The sequence below is a fragment of the Staurois parvus genome, unplaced genomic scaffold (assembly GCF_062004578.1).
Source record: "Staurois parvus isolate SC_StPar_1 unplaced genomic scaffold, SC_StPar_1.0 ptg000729l, whole genome shotgun sequence".
NCBI classification, from domain to species: domain Eukaryota; kingdom Metazoa; phylum Chordata; class Amphibia; order Anura; family Ranidae; genus Staurois; species Staurois parvus.
The window spans coordinates 495,725-519,040 of record NW_028318525.1 but is presented as its reverse complement, the minus strand read 5'-3'; the positions used below and the strand labels follow the sequence as shown (position 1 = coordinate 519,040).

The 23,316-nt window shown below is 40.4% G+C and overlaps 1 protein-coding gene across 1 annotated transcript in view; it reads right to left on the bottom strand.

Annotated features, from left to right (window-relative positions):
* Positions 1-23,316, bottom strand: part of ATG14 (autophagy related 14) — a 74,009-nt gene that overhangs the window by 3,470 nt on the left and 47,223 nt on the right. The window contains exons 5-9 of the mRNA XM_089653951.1: positions 15,048-15,285; positions 9,199-9,428; positions 7,362-7,483; positions 6,094-6,180; positions 3,437-3,522 (exon numbers count right to left, since the gene is read on the bottom strand). Of these exons, the coding sequence (XP_089510077.1) occupies positions 3,437-3,522; positions 6,094-6,180; positions 7,362-7,483; positions 9,199-9,428; positions 15,048-15,285 (763 nt within the window). The remainder of the gene's footprint in view (positions 1-3,436; positions 3,523-6,093; positions 6,181-7,361; positions 7,484-9,198; positions 9,429-15,047; positions 15,286-23,316) is intronic.

Sequence of the window (23,316 nt, the reverse complement as noted above, 5' to 3'; positions counted from 1 at the left end):
TGTTGGCTGCTGCAGTTCGGACCTATGAAATCCCCAGATAGGAAAGGCAGCAGAGCTGCAACAGCCAGCTACACACTGTGCAGATTGAGGCTGTGCCTGTAAAACAGTCCAACCTCAGCTGTGTGCAGTGTGGGCAGGAGCAGCACTGCTGGGACCCCTGCCAGCCGTGACACCATCCTCACCACTGTTCCAGGAATTGGGACTGATCTGCGATGTAAAGGTGCACACATCGGGGTGATGCCTCAAATCCTGTGAAGGTCCAAGAATTGGGGCCATCTGAGGTGTGAAGGTGCAGAAATTAGAATGATTTGAGGTGTGAAGGTACAGAAATTGGGGCTGACTTATTGTTGCCGTCCGGCCCTGTGTGCTCCTGTGGCTGCATCACCCAGTCTACAAGATATAGTGTTTTGCAGAGTAGGGTGGAGGCAGTGCTCCAGTCATCAGCTATGATATCTCAGTGACTGAGGGAGTACATTCACTATAGACTTCATTTAAAGGAAAGAAAAAAAAAAATCCCACAACCACTGTGACACTTTAACACCCTCCCCCTTTCATTTTTTTTTTTTTTTTTTTTTTTTAAATCAGATCCTTTTTTTTTTATTGAAAGTTGGGTCTATACACATATAATTGTTCAATTACAAACTCCAATATAATATTACAATAATACAGGGTTAATCTACAACTGCAGTGCTCAGGGAGTATACAGCACAGTATATGAAAGTCATGAGCATAGATCCCAAAACAAGCTTTTTTGTTAGAAAAAAAAAAAAGTGTAGAGAAAAACAAAGTAAAAAGACAAAAAGAAACACAACGGTGAAAATCAACATTCTTCAAGTAAACTGAACCTTAATAAACAAGCTGCCTCAGCATATCCATTTTCAGGGGTTTGAGTAAAGGCCTTATGCCTGTAGGAGGAACATTCAGCATACATGTCGCTCTAGTGCCTATCTAAGGGTGAATGAAATACAAGATGGAGATTAGGGATGTTTGTGATAGTTTTAGACTATTATTCATGTAAATCTATTCTACAGACAATACACTAAGTATGGGGTAGGGGTAATGTCACATCAAACCAGAAGAGACTCCTCCACTTCGTATTCGGTCTCTGACTAGTTTGCGTGATGCTAGTCCCGGTGTGCTTAACCATGCGTCCCAAATAGATTCATTTCTCTCTAAGGTATCAGTGACAGATTTACTCCATGTCACATGAGAAGGGGGTGCATTTCTGGGCTAGGAGTTTCTGGCCAATAAACACTCGAAGAATTGCAATGAAAATATGCAGGGTATAGAGTTCCTCATCCCCATTTCAGTTTTACCTACACAGGGTGAGGGGGCAAGCCCTTTCCTCCACTTGTACACTCTGCTCAGCCCCCCCTGTCCAGCCCAATACAGCCCCTCCCTGCTCAGCCCAGCACAACTGTGCCCTTACATACATGGTGGGGGCAGGCAGGCCACACTCTGAGGTACCAGGTGAAAGCAGTGGGCTTGAATGCGAATCTGGAAATCAGAGGGTCTGCTGTGAGGTTTAATGTTGATAAATGTAAGGTTATGCACTTGGGGGCTAAGAATATGCATGCATCATACATACTGGGGGGGGGTACAACTGGGGGAATCAATGGTGGAGAAGGATCTGGGGGTTCTGGTAGATCACAACCTTAAAAGGGTTACTAAACCCACAACAGTAAAATCAGTCTGTATATGCAGTGAAGCATGCTTGTTATACTCACTGTGCAACCTAAGGGGTTAATCCTCTGCATTGTGTAAAAAGGCCGTTTGATCCTGACTTCTCTCCCTCCCCTTTTGTTCAAAATGTCCACATCTTATCTCCTGATAAAACAGACTGAACCATAGCTATTTGCACATGCTCAGTTTAGTGTGTATTGCTAGAGGTTTCTTTTTTACCTTGGGAGAGTGCATGTGATCAGCACAGGGCCAATCAGCACTGTCCAAACAGAGGTCAGGGGTTCTGCATTCTCCTAGAGCAGAAAGAAAACTCCTCATACAAGATTTAACCAGTGCTCTGCTGAACACTGATAGAAGTCACAAGACTGCGTTAACTGCTGAGGAGAAAAAGGTATTTAGCAGTTTGTGTTTACTAAAATAATTGCATTTCCATGATGTGTGTACTGTGGGAGACCATACATATTGAATGCAGGGTTCAGTTTTGGGCACCAATTCACAAAAAGAACATTGGGGAACTGGAGAAAGTATAGAGAAGGGCAACCAAACTGATAAGAGGCATGGAGGAGATCAGCTATGAGGAAAGATTAGAGGAACTGAATTTATTCTCCCTTGAGAAGAGAAGATTAAGGGGGGATATGATCTCCATGTATAAATACATCAGTGGTTCATATAGTGAACTCGGTGTAGAGCTATTCACCCTGAGGTCATCACAGAGGACAAGGAGGCACTCTTTACGTCTGGAGGAAAATAAATTTTATCCCCAAAGAAAGGTTTCTTCACAGTGAGAGCTGTGAAAATGTGGAATAGACTCCCTCAAGAGTTGGTTCTGGCCAGCTCAGTGGATTGCTTCAAAAAAGTCCTGGATTCTTTCTTGGATACACAGAATATCACTGGATACTAACATTTATAGGTAAAGTTGATCCAGGAAATATCCGATTGCCTCTCGGGGGATCAGGAAGGTATTTTTTCCTCTGCAGGAGCAAATTTGGTCATGCTTTGCTGGGGTTTTTTTTTTTTGCTTCCTCTGAATCAACTGTGGGTAAAGGATTATGACTTTTTTTTTCTTTTCGTTGAACTTCACAGACCTTGGTCTTTTTTCAGCCAGACTAACTATGTAACTATGCGGAGTTTCCACCACTTTAAGCCAGTAGCTAAGAGTGTGGCTTGCCTGCCTCCACCTTGAATGCAGCTAATTGGCCAGGTTGTATGTGGCCATAGCACAGAGTGTTTGCTGTGCCCAGAGATAGCATTTATCCGCCTCTGAATACAGAAACTATTCTCCCTAGCCACCTGTGTGAATGAAACCTTATGTATTTTTTTTTTTATAAATATAAGCAGTACAAGTACAAGAATTTGATGTGGTATCAGCCTACTAATAACATTTTACACTGTAAGTGGAGTCATCCACCTGGCTGTGCTGCGTGGCAGTGCAGTGTAAATGTCAGGTCTGCATAGACAAAAATACAACTTTTCTGGAGGTAAAGCAGCTCCCATATATTTGGTATATGCTTATGTTGCCTGGAGCTCAGCTTTAATTCCAAAACAAGACCAGTGGCTATGGAAGACTACAGTCAGATGTTGTTTCGACCAATCACAACAGAACACCTTCTCATTTCATACAGGAAACCGCAGAGGTTTCTGTTCTGAGCCACCAAATCTCCATAAGTATTGTCAACCTTCAGTTGGAAGGTCGTTCTAAGAAGCAACAATTTTCAGTTATGTGGAACAGAAAAAGAAAACAATTTCACCTCACCTTCCCAGGTTTTCACTGTCTGGACTGACCAAGTACATGAGATTCCTGAGTGTATGTAGTGGGTGCAGGAGGTCCAAGTCCACGTGCTACAAAGAGATATTCAGTCAGAACAGTGAACAATGGTAACACACAGTGTTTGGTAAACCAATGGTGCAATTTTAAATGGCATCCCAACAGTCAATAAAATAGTCATATCCGCCTATAAAATTTCCCTGATATTTAGATGGTAGGCCAACAGACTGGCTAGGAACATCAGTGAAGCAGGGTGAATGTGACTACAACTGTGAGGTAGGGTAAAAAAACAAAAAAAAAAAAAATTGAATTCTATTCAAGCTACTTTTTTGGTCAACGTTTTTTAAATTTCCTAAACAAATGTTTAGTACAGAAGTGCCTCAATTAGAGAGCTAACCATATTGGGAAATTTCAGAACTTCCTGCTTGCTTGTTAGTCTGTGTGCGACTGGCTAAGCCAGGTGAAACTGCATCTTTGGGATTAAAGGAAAAAGCAAGTGTCCTCCCCAACCACCCATACTGCAGCCCATGAGAGGGGAAGGAGAAATTTCCTCCTCCATGACGCACTCTGCAGCCTGTGTGAGGGGGAAGGTTCATTTTTGTAACCCACTCTATAACCCAGCCTATGAAAGATGTAGAAAACACATTTTATGATTCTTTTATTGTGGCAGTCACTCTGCATATGCGAGAAGCTCGTTTTCTTTAACCACTTCTAGTCCGGCCCGTGTATATATAAACGGTCAGACAGGAGCAGTGCAGGAGCGGGTTGCCGTTGATAAACGGCGCCTGCCATTTTAGCCTGTGTGCGCTCCCTGGGAACACCGATCGCTGTACGGGACCTCTGTGTGAAGTCCAGATCATGTGATCACTGATTGGCCCATCAGTGATCACATGAACAGTAGTAAACAAGATGTCACTTCCTGACATCACTGCTTACTACTTGTGAAATCTGTGAATGATCACAGACGTCACATGGTACAAGGCTATTCACAACAGCCTTGTACCATGTGACAAGCTGTGACCAATCACAGCTCTCACAGTATTTCTCAATGGCTGCAAGAATGCAATCAGAGAGAAGGAGAAATGATTGTTTTTAGAGCGTTTATGGGTGTAAAAACAATCAGTGTAAAAAAAATAAAATAAATAATCTTCATCACTATGGTGACACTATACTGCTAGGGTGACAGTATGTTAAAAAAAATCTCTAAAAAAAAATTATAAAAAAAATGTAAAAACTATTTTTGAAAATTATAATTTTTGATTATAAACTAATTTGGGTTGTTTTTTTTTACTATAAAGAAAGCTGAATACATTTTGACCAAGACTGATGAAGAAAGTTTATTTGCAAAATTTTATAAGAAAAACTTTTTTTTCATTTATATAGCAAAAAAAAAAAAAAAAATCCCAGTGGTGAATAAACACCACCAAAATAAAGTTTTATCTGTCTCAAAAAAATGCTAAAAAATTAATATGGGTGCAGTGTTGCATGACCGCGCAATTGTCATTCAATGTGTGACAGCACTGAAACATGAAAATTGGCCTGGACAGGAAGGGGGTGAAAGGGTTCAGTTAAAGTTTCTTGAAGTGGTTAAACTGTTGGCACTTACTACCTACAGCAGCTTTCACACATCCACTACTGCTGAATGCCAGGTTGGTCTGAATGGGCAAAGTTCTGGCACTTGTAGTTACTGAGCGTGATTGCCCGCTTCAGACATCACACATTTCTCCATTGCTTCTCCAGGCTTCAGTGCACGGTCTCAGAACAAGTCTCAACATAACCTCTCCGTAAAGGTTCTTTAAATAAAATATTGTAATTGAATGTTATTAAAAATTGGGGTAAGGAAGAAGCCATCACTGGTTTTCTATGGAAAGGAGCTTGTCCTCCAGTTTTCGTGGCATTATCTATCCTACGGGAAAGGACTAAACTCTATAGCCTTGGCTGCTGGTACTACGTCAGCTTCAGGAAGCCCTTGGCAAGTATTATGAATGCTTGCCAATGCTCCAGTCCACACTTGTTACAGGGCCTAAAAGCAATTATTAATAGGGCACTTGCTGCAAGCAAAAGAATTCACATCCCTTACACAGAAGAATATAAATATTGATATGAATAATATTCCTTCCTACGAAAAATACAACTAAATCACAGTGCATTTCAGCTTATTGTGCCAATCTTAGTACATTGCAATCAGCATGACAATGTAAGCATTTTTGGTGTTTTCTTGTTGTCCTACCTACCAGGAAGCCTGTCATTACACACGTCATCACATGGGCTTCCAAATGAGCTCACAAGTGTCCATTTCTACACACTACACAGGCATGGACCACTGTTCAGGAGCCATCAAGAAATGTGCTCCTAAAGATGCCATACAGCCATCATTGAGTACATGAAAACATTAATGGGCTGCATGGGAATAGCAGCACAGATCCTATTATGCATAAAAAATGTTGAGAACTGGAATTTTATGTAAAGGAAAATGGTAATTATTTATGATATGCAGTGGTTTAGAAAAACAATTTTTCTAAATTTCATTTAGTTAGGGCTTACATCTACTTTAATGAACATGCAAACCTTTTGCAATAGGAGGTCACTATGATAAATAAAGGTTGTCTGACAGCTAGAAAGGTTATGAATACATTGATACATACCTGCGAAAAACACAGATATAAGATGTTAGAATTCAGTTTGTTCACTGCCCGGTTAAACTTCCATCTGCTCAAATTTTCTCCACAAAACTCACTAAAAATTGAACACACATATAGGAGATGCATTACAAATGTCAAATAGTTAGGTCATACTTTACATATGGATAGCTAGGTACACAACACCTAAAAGAAAATCAGGGGCAGGAGGGAAGGCGAGAATCCCTGACATCTTTTGTATTGCTGTCTGCAATCTTGCTGTAGATTTTCTCTCACTTCCTGTGTTGTGAAACTTGACATCAGGGAAATAAGTTGAGAGGAATTTCAAGAGCCCCGGATATAAAAAAAAAAACAATAGGGCTTCTAATCCTTCCCAACACTATCCAAACACCAATTTTGGCCTGGACTTTAAAATGAGACCCAAGTGGTCATCTTATAGCTCAGCCTTGAAGGACTAGGCTTATACCCCAATTTTTTTTTTTTTTTAATTTTCAATTTTCTCTCCAGAGTAACACAAAAGAGGCAACTCAATAAGGAATAAAGAATAAAAGTCACCCAATAGTGGTATTTAGTGGATTGGCGAGAAACATCACTTTATTTTCCATATGAAAACTTCTACTGTCTGTCCAAAGGGAAAATATATCTTCGATTTGCTCGAATAGCAAAATATAAACCTCAACCTACCTCTATTAAAACTAGAGTTTGGTTAAAATTTTGTTGTGGAAAAAGCATGAGGGACATCGCTTACTTCTATAAATTATATCCTTTGTCCTGCTGCTTATTGTAGAAATCTTCCCTCCACTAACGCTGAATCACACAGTGGTGATCTTCCAGCACTGCAGGGGTTAATATCAGCAACTGCAAAGCATCAGCACTGGTTGCCATCCCTTTCATCATTCCTCACACATTCAGAGATCTCATAGTATTTTTTCCCCATTATGAAAATTGTTCAGTGAACAGAGTGGTGGAAGAATGCCAGGAACCATCTCCTCCAATCACAGATCGCTTTGCATTTTGAGAATAGTTCTCTGAATGGGCTAGAGAGGAGGAAGGGCAGAGTGAATGGTGCCGATGATTGGCATGTAAAAATTAGCCATCTTTGTATAAACGGCTACCTTTTATCATTGTGCCTTGATCCTCCAGTACTAACCACGGTTCTAGAAAATACCTAAAAACAAGGCTGCAGGCAGCATTTACAAAGAAGACAGTATGCGCATTCTTGCAGGTGGCCTTATTGTTGAGTGAGCTTCCACTTTGTGAAATGCTTTTCATACTTGCCTATTATACAGCTTTCTGGGAAGGTTGACGTTTAATATGTGTGACAGAGTATTGACCAGCTGGGTTGCATAGCATAAGGCGGCACTGATTGTGTATGCAGGATTATTGTGCTCCATTTCTGTACAAAAAATAAAAGAAAAATCATTTTTATCTACAGTGTATAAACTGCAAACAAGCAAGATCATTTAGTAGTCGTTTAACATCAAAAAAATTTGTTCTTGGTAGAATAAACTAAAGACAGTAAAACTATACTGACTATAAGGAGACCGTGTATAGCCAGGGCCCACCTTCCTGCTCACATCCTAGGCAGAATGGCAGCTCTCTTGTCAATTGACTGTGCTGTATAAAACTATATTGGGGTGCAAAAGATGTGTGGAAAAGAAAAGCAAAGCCTGTAGGAAGGAACAGTGCATGTAACCATAAACAGCATGGTCCATATGTTCACAGGCCAAGCCGCCGAGCCATTGACAAGACAAGGATGCCAGTAACAGAGGTTTAGCAAGCAATGTAGCTATGTACAGATCATGCGAGAGCCATTCAGTAGGTAGAGTGTATATACACAATTGTCAGGCTTGAACAAAGCATACCTCCAGACATTTTATAACTCTTAGTACAATACAATGCTGTCTAATTACTTTGATATGGAAAGAACAAGATGACTTTAGGTACCTCACCAAAATTACTACCCAAAGCTAACAAAGGGTTTTTCATGACAAAACAAATCCATTAAAAGGATATGATGGATAAGAAAAGACCACTACTGCTGCTGCTTTTTAAAAAGGCCTTTTCCCTCAAAATGGCTTGCCCTCTGAAGGCTGCACCCCCTTCTGGATCTAGTATGACACCTTTACTCGTGTCACCGTTTTGTACGTGTTTCCGCCAGCGGTCTACAGGGATGGTGTTAAGGAGCTGCCTGTGCCTACATGCATGGGCAGTCCAAGAAGAAACAAAAAACATGAGGAGGGGGTGCACATGCGCTGGGGCAAGACATGATGGGACTTCTAGTCCCACTGAACGAATCAAGGTCTAATAATGATGTAATGTGGGTGCTCTCCCTAACAGGAGGTTCGGGGAAACAGCACATTAGAGGCTGGATGGTGTGGCAGTACACTGAAAAGAAAGCAAGTGTATGGAAACGACTTAGGAGCCAAGAGCTTATTAAGCTGCACATTGCTAATGAATAGTATTGGGTTCCTGAAGAAAAAGGAGGCTTTAGTACTATTTAAAGCAGAACTACACTGCATCTGAGCACCACAAACCAAAGCCGCCATTTAAATCATTTTTACCACGCAAAGTAATCTCCCCCATCTATGTCTCCATGCTTTATTTATTAATCCCTGTGAAAAACACCTAGCATTTCTGGCCATGGCCATCTTGACTAAGGACAGATGATTAATGTAGCATTTACTTCCTGAAATCCATCTGTGCTTAGCTCAGGCATACAGGCAGGAGGGTGTGCTTAGCTGAGAAAACTCCTTCCCTCCTGAAGACTCCCAGGATGTATGACATAATTTGCCTAGGCCGGGAAACCAGGAAGTAATTAATGAAATGAAAAAAAAAAAAAAAAGTTTAACAATATGATATACTTTCCTATTAATTAATAATAGCAGCATAAGGATTACAAATAGTCAATGTTGATTGACAAAGTAAAGCTTTATCATACAGATGGGTCAGAATCTAAGAAATTTCATTTTTTTATAAAAATTGTTCATTGCATAGGTCAGGTCACATCCTATGGCTAGATGCAGGCATTCTGCTAAAAACACAATGTGTAAACCTATGATATACAAACAGAAATGATGTAACAGAGTAAAGGGCAGCATATATAATTACCAGGTCCCTGTGCACTCCTCTTCTCCTCCACCCAGTTGTAATAAGCAGAGTAATCCCCATTGTTGGGTAGAGTGATCCAAGGCCCAGCAATACTAATGCTGGTATCACCATTGTGATCATCACACACCCATCTGCCAGAAAGGTAGGTGGTCCTCCTAGCTTCTGCCAGCTTGCTCACAGTGCTAGAGGTCATTGCATTGTCATTCTCAAAGGACACATCTGCAGGATCCCTAAGAACAGAGACAAAATTACCTTGCTACAGATGGACATATTTAATTACATATCTTACAAACAATGGCAATAATTGAAACCAATCAGCAATCATCTATAAAATATTCCAACTAGATACAGTGGATATAAAAAGTCTACACACCCCTGTTAAAATGTCAGGTTTCTGTGATATAAAATTGAGACAAAGATAGATCATGTCAGACCTTTTTCCACCTTTAATGTAACCTTTAAACTGTACAACTCAGTTGAACAACAAACTGAAAAGGTAAAGAGAAGTAATATATATATATATATATAAATAAATAATAATAAAATGGTTGCATAAGTGTGCACACCCCCGCAGCGCTTCGCATCTGTGCGGTGTATCACATGTGATTCGCACAGGAACCGCACCGCATTTGTGTGCAGTGTGATTAGAGCCATACATTTTGTATGGCTCTAAATCGCACCTCACCCGCACCAAAAAGATGCAGGACCTTTTTTTAGGTCCGCACTAGAATCGGATCGCAGAGGTATTCACACCTATTTTGCAGACCGCTTTTGGGGTGTTAGCATACACCCCCGCAGCGCTTCGCATGAACGTGGTGCAATTCTGATGAAGTGCGGAATTAGCACTGAAAACACTGCAAATTCCACACCGCATCAGTGTGAACCAGGGTTTAAACGAATACTTTGATGAAGCACCTTTTGATTTGATTCCAGCACGAAGTCTTTTTGGGTATGAGTATCAGCATGACACATCTTGACTTGGAAATATTTGCCCACTCTTCCTTGAAAAAAACACTCCAAATCTGTCAGATTGCGAGGGCATCTCCTGTGCACAGCCCTCTTCAGATCACCCCACAGATTTTTGATCAGGTTCAGGTCTGGGCTCTTGCTGGGCCATTCCAAAACTTTCATCTTCTTCTGGTGAAGCCATTCCTTTGTTGATTTGGATGCATGTTTTGGATCGTTGTCATGCTGAAAGATGAAGTTCCTCTTCACGTTCAGCTTTCTAGCAGAAGCCGGAAGGTTTTGTGCCAATATTGACTGGTATTTGGAAGTGTTCATAATTCCCTCTACCTTGACTAAGGCTGCCACCACCATGCATCACTGTGGGTATGGTGTTCTTTTGGCGATGTGCAGTGCTGCTTTTGTGCCAAACATATCTTTTGGAATTATGGCCAAAAAGTTCATCCTTGGTTTCATCAGACCAGAACACATTTTCCCACATGCTTCTCGGAGACTTCAGATGTGTTTCTGTAAAATTTAGCCGGGCTTGGATGTTGTTCTTCAAAAGAAATGGCTTCCGTCTTGCCACTCTACCCTATAGCCCAGACATATGAAGAATACGGGAGATTGTTGTCACGTGTACCACACAGTCAGTACTTGCCAGATATTCCTGCAAGTACTGATATTCCTGGCAGCCTCCCAGACCAGTTTTCTTCTCGTCTTTTCATCCATTTTGAAGGGACGTCCAGTTCTTGGTAATGTCACTGTTGTACCATATTTTCTCCCACTTGATGACTGTCTTCACTGTGTTCCATGGTACATCTAATGCCTTTGAAATTCTTTTGTACCCTTCTCCTGACTGATAGCTTTTAACAATGAGATCCCTCTGATGCTGGAAGCTCTTTGTGGACCATGGCTTTTGCTGTAGGATGAGTTTATGAAAATGTCAGGAAGGTCTACTAGAACAGCTGAACTTTATTTGGGGTTAATTATAGGCACTTTAAATGATGGCAGGTGTATACTGACTCCTATTTAACATGATTGTGAATGTGATTGCTTCATTCTGAACACAGCTACATCCCCAGTTATAAGAGGGTGTGCACACTTATGCAACCACATTATTTTAGTTTTTTTTAATGTTTACTCCCCCCCTAAAAGATTTCAGTTTGTTTTTCAATTGAGTTGTACAGTTTATAGGTCACATAGTTCTGAAATAATTGATCGGTCTCATTTTTTTACATCGCAGAAACCTGACATTTTTTAACAGGGGTGTACAGACTTTTTATATCCACTGTAGATCAGGTGTTAAAATCAGAGTTCTACTATACAGAAGTGTACCATGCAAATCTTCACTGCTGTTTCCTACAAGTCACCTAATGAAAAAACCACTGAAAATAGAAATAAAGTCACATTCCCTATAAGGATTATGCAGATAATGATCAATAAATGTACACCTTGAAAAATACAGAAAACGGCTTGTACACACCGGAGGGTGTTTATAGGGCACCCGGAGCTGGTTTATCTCTATAGACAGTTGCAGTTGTCACACTAACCAAGACTGCAGCCTGTATACCCATCACCCCAGTTAAGTGCAGAGCAAAATCTCCACTAAGCACTTGCGTGTATCGCCCAATTGGCTTTGGATATTAGTAGTGATTATGCCATTTAGTACTCCCCTTAAATATAATCAAAGGGGGCAGTAAAGGCAAAGAATACTTTTTTTCCTTTTTCTTAAACACTTCAAGCACGCATATTGCACAAAAGAAACCACATTTTTCAATAGATGACAAACGCAGTTATTTATGCTGGGCTTCAGCAAATGCCCCAAGTGTCAATCTTGATGTATGCAGATTGGAAGATATTTGCATGAGACCGTGTGAGGAAAGTCAAACTACATCCCATCCATGATTCACAGGACTAATACTACATTTGGCAAATATTTTCCTTAAAACATCCTTGGAACAAACTATTTGACAGCTGGTGGGGGGTGAAAGCTCACCTCCAACATGCTGGACTCCTTTTCCTTAAATTTGTGTAGCTGTTCTCTCACTTCGGGTCAACCTGTGCCTACAGGTATAAATAAAAGGCTTCCCTGCTACAGTTGTGCTCAAAAGTTTACACACCCTGGCAGAAAACGCAACATTTAGGCATCAATATTGAAAATATGACAGATCATGCGAAAAAACTACCTTATTTAAAAGGATAGTGATCATATGAAGCCATTTATTATCACAGTTTGGCTTTTTTTGAAATCATAAACAGAAATCGCTCAAATGGCCATGATCACAATATACATATCCTGGAATGTCTGGCCTCGGTACAGACACACAAGGTGACACACACTGGTAAAAATGGCAGTTAAAAGGTTAAATTCCCACATCCGTGGCTTTTAAATTACAATTCGTGTCTGTGTAGAAATAGTCAATGAGTTTGTTAGCTCTCACGTGGATGCACTGAGCAAGCTAAATAATGAGTCAAGGGATTCAGAAAAGAACTGTCAAAAGACCTGCATAACAAGGTAATGCAAGTTTATAAAAGAGGAAAAAGGATATAAAAAGATATCCAAAACCTTGAATATGCCAGTCAGTACTATTGTTCACTTAAGGAGTAGACAATTCGGGGATCTCTTGATACCTAGCCATGGTCAGGTAGATCAAGAAAGATTGCAGCCACAACTGCCAGAAGAATTGCTCAGGATACAAGGAAAAACCCACAGGTAACTTCAGAAGAAATACAGGCTGCTCTGGAAAGAGGCGGTGTGGTTGTTTTGAAGGAGCATCACACAACAGTACTTGAACAAAAATTAGCTGCATGGTTGAGTTGTCAGAAAAAAAATCCTTTACTGCACGATTGCCACAAAAACAAAAAAAACAAAAAAACAAAAAAAAAAAACAGTTACAATATGCATGACACCTTGACAAGCCCAACAAGCTTTTTTGTGGCATTGGCGCAGTAAAGGCTTCTTTCTGGCCACTCGACCATGCATCTCATTTTTGTTTCTCAAGTATTGTCATATTGTGCCCCTTCAAAACAATCACACCCTCTTTTTCCAGAGCAGCCTGTATTTCTCCCGACAATACCTGTGGGGTTTTTTTTTTGTATCCTGAACAATTCTCCTGGCAGTTGTGGCTGCCATCTTTCTTGGTGTACCTGTACTTGGCTTGGTATCAAGAGATCCACCCATTTCTTAAGTGATCTAACAGTACTGGCTGAAATATTCAAGGCTTTGGACATCTTTTTATATCCTTTTCCATCTTTATAACATTCCATTACCCTGTTACGCAGGTCTTTTGACAGTTCTTTTCTGATCTCCATTGCTCAGTATCTAGCCTAGTCAGTGCATCCACATAAGAGCTAACAAACTCATTGACTATTTATACACTGACACTAATCGCAATTTAAAAATTCACAGATGCTGGAAACTAACCTTTAATCACCATTTTAACTTGTGTGTGTCACCTTGTGTATCTGTGCCAAGGCCAAACATTCCAGGGTATGTAAACCTTTGATCAGGGCCTTTTTGGGCGATTTCTGTTATTATGATTTAAAAAGAAGCCAAACTATATAAAAAAAAATTGCTTCATATGAACAGGATAAAATCTTTACAATGTGGAAATTTTTTTTTTTTTTTTTTTTTAGAAGAGTGAGGAAGGGTGAGGTTTTTTTGCCGACTGTATCTACACATCCTGGTGGCAACCACACCCTCCACTTATTGTATAGTATGGGCATCACAGGGACTAGGAATTTAGAGGCACTTTCACACTGATGCGGTGTGGTTTTCCCGCATCATAGGTGCAGCATAGTGTACCCTTGGTTTCCATGCCGGTTACCTGTGCTTTGCCGTAGTCTTCAATTAGACCGATTTTGTTGCGTTTTCTAAAAGCGCACCGATATGCCCACATGCAGGACTTTTGGTGCACTTTCAGGAAACACACCAAAACCGTCCAATGTAATAGAAGTCTATGGCAAAGCACGTCACCCACATGGAAACTATGGCTACACTGCCCTGTACCTGTGGGAAAACCCACACTGTACTGCTGAAAACTACACCGCATCAGTGCCATCATAAATGGGGTCAAAGGAAAAAAAAAAAAAAAATGCCTGGAGTTGGGTTTTAAAGGGATTCTAAAAGTTATTTTTTTCTCTTTAAAATAATAAACATGTCAAAATTACCTGCTCTGTGCAATATTTTTGCACAAAGCAGCCCAGATCCTCCTTCTCGAGTCTCTTGTTGGCATTTGTGGCCCCTCCCCCTTGCCAAGTGCCCCCAGGGCAAGCTGCTTGTCCTGGGGGTGCTCATACGTACTTGCTCCAGCTCTGTGTGTCTATGGGACACACACACACAGCGTGGCTCAGTCCCACACCTGCTCATTCCTCACTGGCAGTGATTGACAGCAGTGTGAGCCAAAAGGCAGCCAAAGAGGAGAGAGACACTCGGGGGAGCTGAGCATGCCCAGCGCTGGATGAAGGGCTGCGGGAGAGAGTTGAACACTGAAGGTTTTTACCTTCATGCACAGAACGTTTTTCTATAAGAAGTGGACATTTAAGGGCAGAATCACACAGTTGCTGTAATAAAGCACCACATGTTAAGCACACTGAAGTGCCATTCATTTCGATTGCCACCCTAAACACACCTTTACCAATGCACCTGCAATGCAGTGCACCACAAAACACAGCAACAAGCTACCATACATTTTGAGGAAATTTGTCACTAAAATAGCCCCATTTGTGACATTAAGAAACCCATAAAAATTAATGAGCTGCCCTAAAACAATGCACAAGAATCTGTTTAGCTGTAATAGTCAAAAACACATTTCTCTCATTTATACTCATCAGGCCATCTAGGAAATGTCCTGCAAGACAAGGCAACAAAGGATTGATACACCTAGGCAGAAAGCAGGAGTTACCTTGTTACATTTTTCACTTCCCCTATGGGGAATATCACTGAAGTCAGTTCTAGTATATGTGAGCGCCGGAGACAGGCCAACTCCCCATGGCGATTCTTCAAATCTTTATTCCTCTTCTCCACGATCACGCTGAGCTTGTAGTTGCGCCTCTGAATCTTCTCTTTCTTCTCCTGGTGCCTTTGGCTTCTGAGGTAAAGTTCCTGGTTGTATTTTCTGGACTTGGATAACAGCTCTGAATCTTGACATTTGAAAAATAATACTCGGTTAATGTCACGGTTATGTATTCTTCGATGCACTGTACCCTGAAATCTGACCCCATGTACAGCTGGAATCATCTACCAGCCCCTGCTCTCTCAGACTCCACTAACAGATTTTCATGTAGCAGTTTACGCCAATCTCCAGCTGCTTGGAGTTACCAGGTTTTTGTGAGTCTAAATTATGAAAAATTTTCAGAGGAGTTCCAATTCCCTCTCTTCATTGAAACTAAACCCAAGAACAAAAACTGTAATATTCTGCAGATTACCAGTCCTTTGATGTGGTAGCTGCATAAATTCTCTTTTTTTGGGGAGGGGGAATTATATTTAGGCCTTCTTTCCTTTTTATTTTACCTGGTGATCATGTCAGTAACACTTCTGTCCCATGATATCTGTGCTTAGGCTGCATACACACTGTACAAGAAAACAGCTGAAAATTCGCTAAATGGGTGGCCCCATCAACTGCCTTCTGCCCAACATCCATTGATTGAAAAATTGGAAGAAGGTAAAAGGCTGTCGACCAAACAGTGCTTGTATTCAATCAGATGCAGCTGCTGTTCCGCCATTCTAACAGGTGCTGGCTGTGGCTGTCACAATACATCAGCCCCAGCAGGAGATTCCTCCATCTGTGCTCCATAGTGTGGATGGGGAGATCTGATATTTTAGTTCAGACCACAGAATAAGCAAAAATAATCAAAATGTGTGTGTGTACCCAGCATTACTCACTGTACTGTATGCATGGAGCGGTGTTCCCACCCCCAGGACAGGACTACAAAACCTCTTCCCCTTGTCTCCATAAAATAGGTGGACTAATGCCAATTGTCACAAAAGGTAGAATGCACAGGAAGTTACCAGCTTACTAGATATTGGGTGAGATCAACAGGAATATTTGTGTACTTATTGAATAGATACAACAAAATTCTTTCAATACTATATTTAACATTAAAAGGGAGTAAATAGGAAAAAAAAAAAATTTTGTTAGGGTTGACGCACACTTTAATAACTGCAGGAATTGAACTAATAGGTATATACCCAGTGTAGTCCGAGCATGTGATATAGCTTGATGACCATCATGAAAACAAAAAAGATATCACAATTTCAATACTCCTCTTTGGTGACTTTTTTTTTTTGTTTTTGAAGCCGAAGTCTAGTTTTACAGTTCTAAGTCACTGGTCACACCACTGCGATTTAAAAATGGCGTGATTTGTGCGCAATTTCTAAAAACTTTATTGCTACTTGTGAAGATTCTCAACGATTTCTTGCAATTTGCAGTGCGATCTCCATTATATTCTATGTATGTGAAATAACAAAACTGCAGAAAAAGTAATGCAAGAACTACTTTAGGAATCGCACATGTTAAGACAATGACATTCACATTCACTGGATGCGATTTCAATCTGGAAATCGCACCGGTGTGACCGAGCACTAAAGAAGCCAATGTAACCTTTACTGACATTTACAAAAGGCTTCTGAAAAAAGGAACAGGAGATCTTAGTCAGCCTTGCCAACTATAACACACATTTTAGAAGACAAGCCCTATCAAAGTGTATTTATTTTTCTAATGTGTATCATTAACACCACATTTCCTGTGTGGTTTCATCACACGCATCTAAGGTTCTAAATTGTTTGACACCAAGCATGCAATTTTATCATCCTGAAAGCACTTCCATTACAAGCATTCTGGCTGCATTAATGTTAGTGCTCTATAGTATTTCAGACACAGGCCTGTGATGGGTTTACTCTAGAATTTAAACAGAAAAAGCTTGTGGTGACATTGTTTCCTATCAGGCTGTATATACTACACTACTGAGTTTTGTTTTTTTTTTGTATTTAGGTACAGTAGTTCCAAAAATCCCACATGTAAAAATGTTCAAATGCAATGCACATAAACCTGAGAGACAAACAATTTTACTACCTGCATTTATCACCTTCTATGGACAAAGGTATTTCAAACATGTATGCATGAGTTCAGATGAGATTACTTTGACCATGTGAAAAAAAAAAAAAAAAAAACCCACACCTGAAATGGAATGTATTGAAAAACAAAAAGGTTCTTGCATGTACTTGCATACAAGTAAACTAAGTATTTTGTATGCTATTAGGGAAACATCCCAGCTAGGTTGTATAGTAAACTATACATACGTTTTTAGACCTGTCTGGCCTTCCGCTTTAAATACAATTATTGCATCTCTGGAACGATGACTACAAAATGTAATGTATATTTTATATGCAAGCGGTTTATGTACCTACATTTGACTTGAAATCTGTTTTGCAGTACCTGTACAGCAGGGCTGAAGTGTGAGAAGTAGGAGCAGTACAAGCAGCCAGTCAGTTTAGGCGCTGATAAGGAGCATGTGGGTAAGAGGAGACAGCAGAGTGACAGAGAAACAAAGTGATCCCTGTACTGCCTCTACTTCACTGTCCAGTCACAGGCTGCAGGTGGGTAAACAGAGGCCAACGTCTGAGGAGATATGCTGAAGGATACTGGCAGTTATTCAAATCAGAAGACCAAGAACATCTTGTGGTGGGGTACAAGTACTGCAAGGGACAGCTCTGGATTCAAAGTGTGCATTGCTCTCTTAAAACAGGCTACTGATGGTTTTTTTTTTTTGGTATTAACCATTTCAATACAGGGCACTTTTACCCCCTTCCTGCCCAGGCAATTTTTCAGGTTTCAGCGCTCTCACACTTTGAATGACAATTGCGCGGTCATACAACACTGTACCCAAACTAAAATTTTATCATTTTCTTCACACAACTAGAGCTTTCTTTTGGTGGTATTTAATCATCACTGGGATTTTTATTTTTTGCTAAATTAACAAAAAAATACCGAAAATTAAAAAAAAAAAAAAAAACACAAAACAAAAACACGTTTCTTTGTTTCTGTTATAAAAGTTTTGCAAATAGATAATTGTTCTTGATAAATTTAGGCCAAGATGTATTCTACTACATGTCTTTGGTGAAAATAACCCAAATTAGGATGTATTATTTAGTTTGTAGGAAAGTTATAGAGTTCACAAACTATGGTATAGATCTGAAAATTGATCAATCCTGAAGTACTGACAGCCAATCTAATTTATTGAGGTCAAAGAATGTCAGAACAGTACAGATATCCCCCAAATGACCCCTTTTGCAAAGTAGACAGTCCGACGTACTTCATAAGAGGCATGGCGAGTTTTTTAAAGTTGTATTTTTTTGTCAATTTTTCGGAAAATTAAAAAAAATTATTTTCACCATTTTATTTTTACATACTGTCACCAGTACAGCACAGCGTCATAACTGGCATGGCGGTGATCAGGGACACTGACTGGTGACAGTATGAAAAAAATATATATATAATTTTTTTTAATTTTATTATTTTTAATTTTTTATTACTTTTTTTTAGGATTTTTTTTCATATTTCACTATGACCAAAGTAGTACAATGTTACCATAGTAACATTGTACTACTTTGGAGAAGTGATCAGTAGTTTGGTTTTTTCACAAATTGCTTATAGCAAAGTATTACTTTGCTATAAGCAAGCATTTACCTGAATGACAGATTCATTCAGGGTTTTTTTTTTTTTTTTTTTTTGCGCTTAGCTGTGATTTGGCCACGGCTAATCACATGACACAGCTGTGTGTGCATGTGATTGCTGTGACCATTCACAGCTAGACACACTAGTATACAATGGATGGCATGAATGAAGCCATCCATTGTATACAACTGTCATGTGACCTGCTGTGATTGGTCACAGCACGTCACATTGTGCCGGCAACAGGGCCGGTACTCAGATCTATCATCGGCTGTGTCCGAGGTACACGACCGGTGACAGATCGCGCCGCTGCGCGGCTCTGCAGGCGCGCAAACTGAGGGAACGCTGAGGGATTTTGCCGGCCGCCAAACGGCCATTGGCAGGCGGCAAAAGGTTAAAGCTTAAGTTTAGTCAAACGTTTGTCTATTACAACTTCAGCTGTAGCAAGTTTGCCCCACGACCTGCATGCTGATGGTTCTTGTACAAATATTTTCTTCAGTGATGCCTGGTCCTCTTCACAGCACTGAACTTGCAGCAGGAATTAATAGCTTCAAGATCCACACTGCGGTATACTGATGTCATAGCAGGGGCCCGCCCCCTTCTGTCCTCTACTTCATTGACACTTTCTGTGAATGGAAGAGAGGAACCTGTCATTCATCCACCTCTCCAATTTTCACAGAATGTGTTGCATTCTGTGAGAACAAAGCAAGGGCTTGTTTCATTGGAAGAGTGGACAGAAAGAGGTGACGGCCAACAGGATCTTCTTCACTGTGCTGCAATATAAATCTGGCCATATGCCCACTGAAATGTGGCTGGTTCGGCAGGGACTGGTTGCTGATCAGTGTGTGGTTGTCCCTGCTCGACAGAAGGAACAAGCTGGAAAACCGGTTTTCAATCTGTGACTGCAGTGTATTCTGACAGAGGCAATGTCCCAGAGGGTAGAATGCCTTTATCATCCACCTAGTTTGTGTAAATGGAGGAATCTGTTAGTCGTTCTTGTTGAGCCCCCTGGCTGAATAGGGGGGAGGAAAAAAGGGTAACTGTCACACCAATATGTTTTTTAGTGCTTTTTGCAGAAACTCCACTACAGTCCATTTACATTAGATACAATATTCTGAAGCGCAATGAAGGCCCAGTACCGTCAAGATCACAGTAAATAGTGCATTCACCAAGAAAGTTACTACTGCTGCTTTTAACATCAGATAGAGGAATCCAGAAGCTCCATAGAAGAACATTGCGCTGTGGTGGTAGTACTACCACAGCACTGTGTTCTTCTATGGAGCTTCTGAGTCCATTTAACATGGTTTCCTATGGAACATGTTCACATTTATGCTTTTTTGAGCTGCTGCATTTTTGGAAAGGGTCAGGGACTTTTTTTTAAAGCAAAAACCAGCGTTTTCGCTACAATAGAGTTTAATGTAGAAGCTGCTGAAACACAGTGTGTTTTTGCCGCATTTTGCATTTTTATTCTGCCCAACAAAAAAAATTCCACTTTAACCACATGCCGCCCAGCCACTGTAGAAATACGTTGGCAGGGCGGCACGGCTGGGCAAAACCACGTTTTAAAACGTGTGTTTTAAAAACAGGTAGGGGGCACGCGCTAGGCGTGCCACCGCCCTACCTGTCCCGCCGATCACGGCCGCGGATGTCAGTCGCCGGGTCGTTACCGGCTGTGTCCCGGCGATTAGCGGCAATTACTGACAGAGAGCACAGCTGCAGTAGCTCTGCTCTCTGTCAGTTCCCTGACATGCTGAGCAGGAGAGAAGAGTTTCTCTCTCCCGATCAGTTGTTCCTCAAAATTGTCACTTTTTTTATAGCGCAAAAAAATTAAAAAAATTAAAAAAAATAAAAAAACGCACAGGTGATCAAATACCACCGAAAGAAAGCTCAATTTGTGGGAAAAAAAAAAGGATGTAAAATTTCATTTATGTATCATATTGCATGACCGCAAAATTGTCTGTTAAACTAGCGCAGCGCTGTTTAGCAAAAAAATGGCGTAAATTGCAGTATCTATACCAGGGGTGGGCAAACTTTTTGACTTGAGGGCCGCAATGGGTTCATATATTGGACCCGGGGGCCAGACCAAGAGTAGATGAATGATGTGTATGTGTCATCCATAGTAAGTATAGTAATATTCCCCCATAGTAAGCATAGTAATTAATCCCCCATATAGTAATTCATCCCCCCTATAGGAATTCATCCCCCCTATAGGAATTCATCCCCCCTATAGGAATTCATCCCCCCTATAGGAATTCATCCCCCATAGTAATTCATCCCCCATATAGTAATTCATTCCCCATATTAATTCATCCCCCATATTAAGTCCCCAAGCCCCCCCTGTGTCAATTCACTTACCTTTGCTCCGCCCGTTCCTCTCACCGTATTCCCGCGCCGTTCCGGTGTAGCATGAAAATCTGTCTCCTATGAGGATCTGTCCCCCTCGACGTATCTGCGCATGTGCCAGTTTCAGGCATTAGCAGCCGATCGGCGATCTCCGGCACATGCGCAGATACGTCGAGGGGGACAGATCATCCTGACAGTATCATGCTCCGCGGGCCGGATTAAAAATTCCGCCGGGCCGTAGTTTGCCCATTGCTGATCTATACCATAGTTTGTAGACGTTATAACTTTCACACAAAGCAAATCAATATACACTTATTGGGATTTTTTTTACCAAAAACATGGAGCAGAATACATTTTGGCCTAAATTTATAACTAACTTTAAGTTCACTATATATTTTTTTATGGCTGAAAGTAAAAAATATCGTTTTTCTTCAAAATTTTTGGTCTTTTTTTTGTTTATAGCGTGAAAAATAAAAAGCGCACAGGTGATCAAATACTACCGAAAGAAAGCTCTATTTGTGTGGAAAAAAGGACGTAAAATTTCGTTTGGGTGCAGCATTGCATGACCGCGCAATTATCAGTTGAATTAGTGCAGCGCCGAGTAGCAAAAAGAGACCTGGTCATTCAGGGGGGTAAATCCTCAGGAGGGCAAGTGGTTAAACAAAAAAAAAAAAAAACTGTACAAAATGCAAAACATGGTAAAAACTCATCACAAACGTGTGTAGAAAAAAAGAAACCGCAAAATGAACTGCGAAAATCACTGCAAATCGGACAAAAAGCAAACTGCATAGGTGTGAACAGAGCCTAAGACATGACTGATAGCCTAAATGTTATCTTTTTAAGCAGGTAACTGTTAAAATTAAAAACTTGGGTTAAGTTAATATTTGGAAATGTTAAGATTTCTCAGTCAAAACACCAGAGACGGAAATTCCTTCACTTGTCAGCAAATCAGTTTTAACAGAAGACTATAAAATAAACAAATGTAGAACAAGGCAAGATTTGTAACCGGAATTTGGAGTGAAGGCGTTTCTTCCAGAGCGGCCTGTACAGAGTGTAACTTGTGCTAAATAAACCCAGGTTTTTAAAAATTTAAATATTGGCCAGACTCGCCTTCCCAGCTACTGGCTACTGAGAAACAGACAGGTGGGTGTGTAAGACCAACAGATCTGTGGCTCACACTGGTTTATTTTCAGTTCATAAGAGGAGGCCATATAAAACACACAGTCGTTCCAGTTCTGGCCTACCACAGGAAAGGGGTAGACAGGTATTTAATAGTTTATAGGAACATTAGACTATTAGATCTATTCCCTCAGACACTCCAAAATCTTGTGGAAAGTCTTTCCAGAAGAATAGAGGCTGTTATCACAATAGAAGCTGGGCAAAAACTCCCAGTATGGTTTTGGAATGGGCTATCCAACAACTCATATACAATAGTTGGAATAGTCCGGTGTCCACAAATGTGTTTATAGATGTATGCCTTTTATTTAAAATGGAAACACCTGTTTAAAATGGTAGAAAAAGAAAATTAAATTAACACAAATCATAGGTTTCCTTTATTTCTATGGTAAATGTTCTTGAACTGCATAATGCAGACAGAAGATAAAGTATATCAATGTGTAAAAATAAATAAATCTAAGAAAATTTTTTTGAAAAAAAAACAAAAACACACTATTTCACTTCAAACAAAACTGCAACAATTTTTTTCTTAACATATAAAAAGTAAAGTTCATATTTTTGCAGAAAAAAACAATACACATTGTTAATTTTTCCCCCCCAAGGAGCCCGAAAAGCATTGCATTCACAATCAGTGGTTCGCAGGTGCAATGCAGACAAGTCCTACAGCTTTCTGTCCGTACCTCTGTACAGGCTGTCAGTTTGAAAGCTACAGGGCTTGTAAAGTAATTACAGGGCTTGTAAAGTAATTACAGGGCTTGTAAAGTAATTATGAGGGAGCTCATCAGAACCCTCACAGCTCATTGAGAACTTGTCTGCCGCAGTGGCAGACTGGACTTGTTTTCTCATTTATAGATCACTGTGAATGAGTGATGTGCCTGGGGGTAAATATGGGTTATCCAACACAACAAACACTTTACTCCTGCGCTAGGAAAGGATTCAGTAGACCCAATAGGAATGTTCTGGAATATGCACTGCTTGCTGC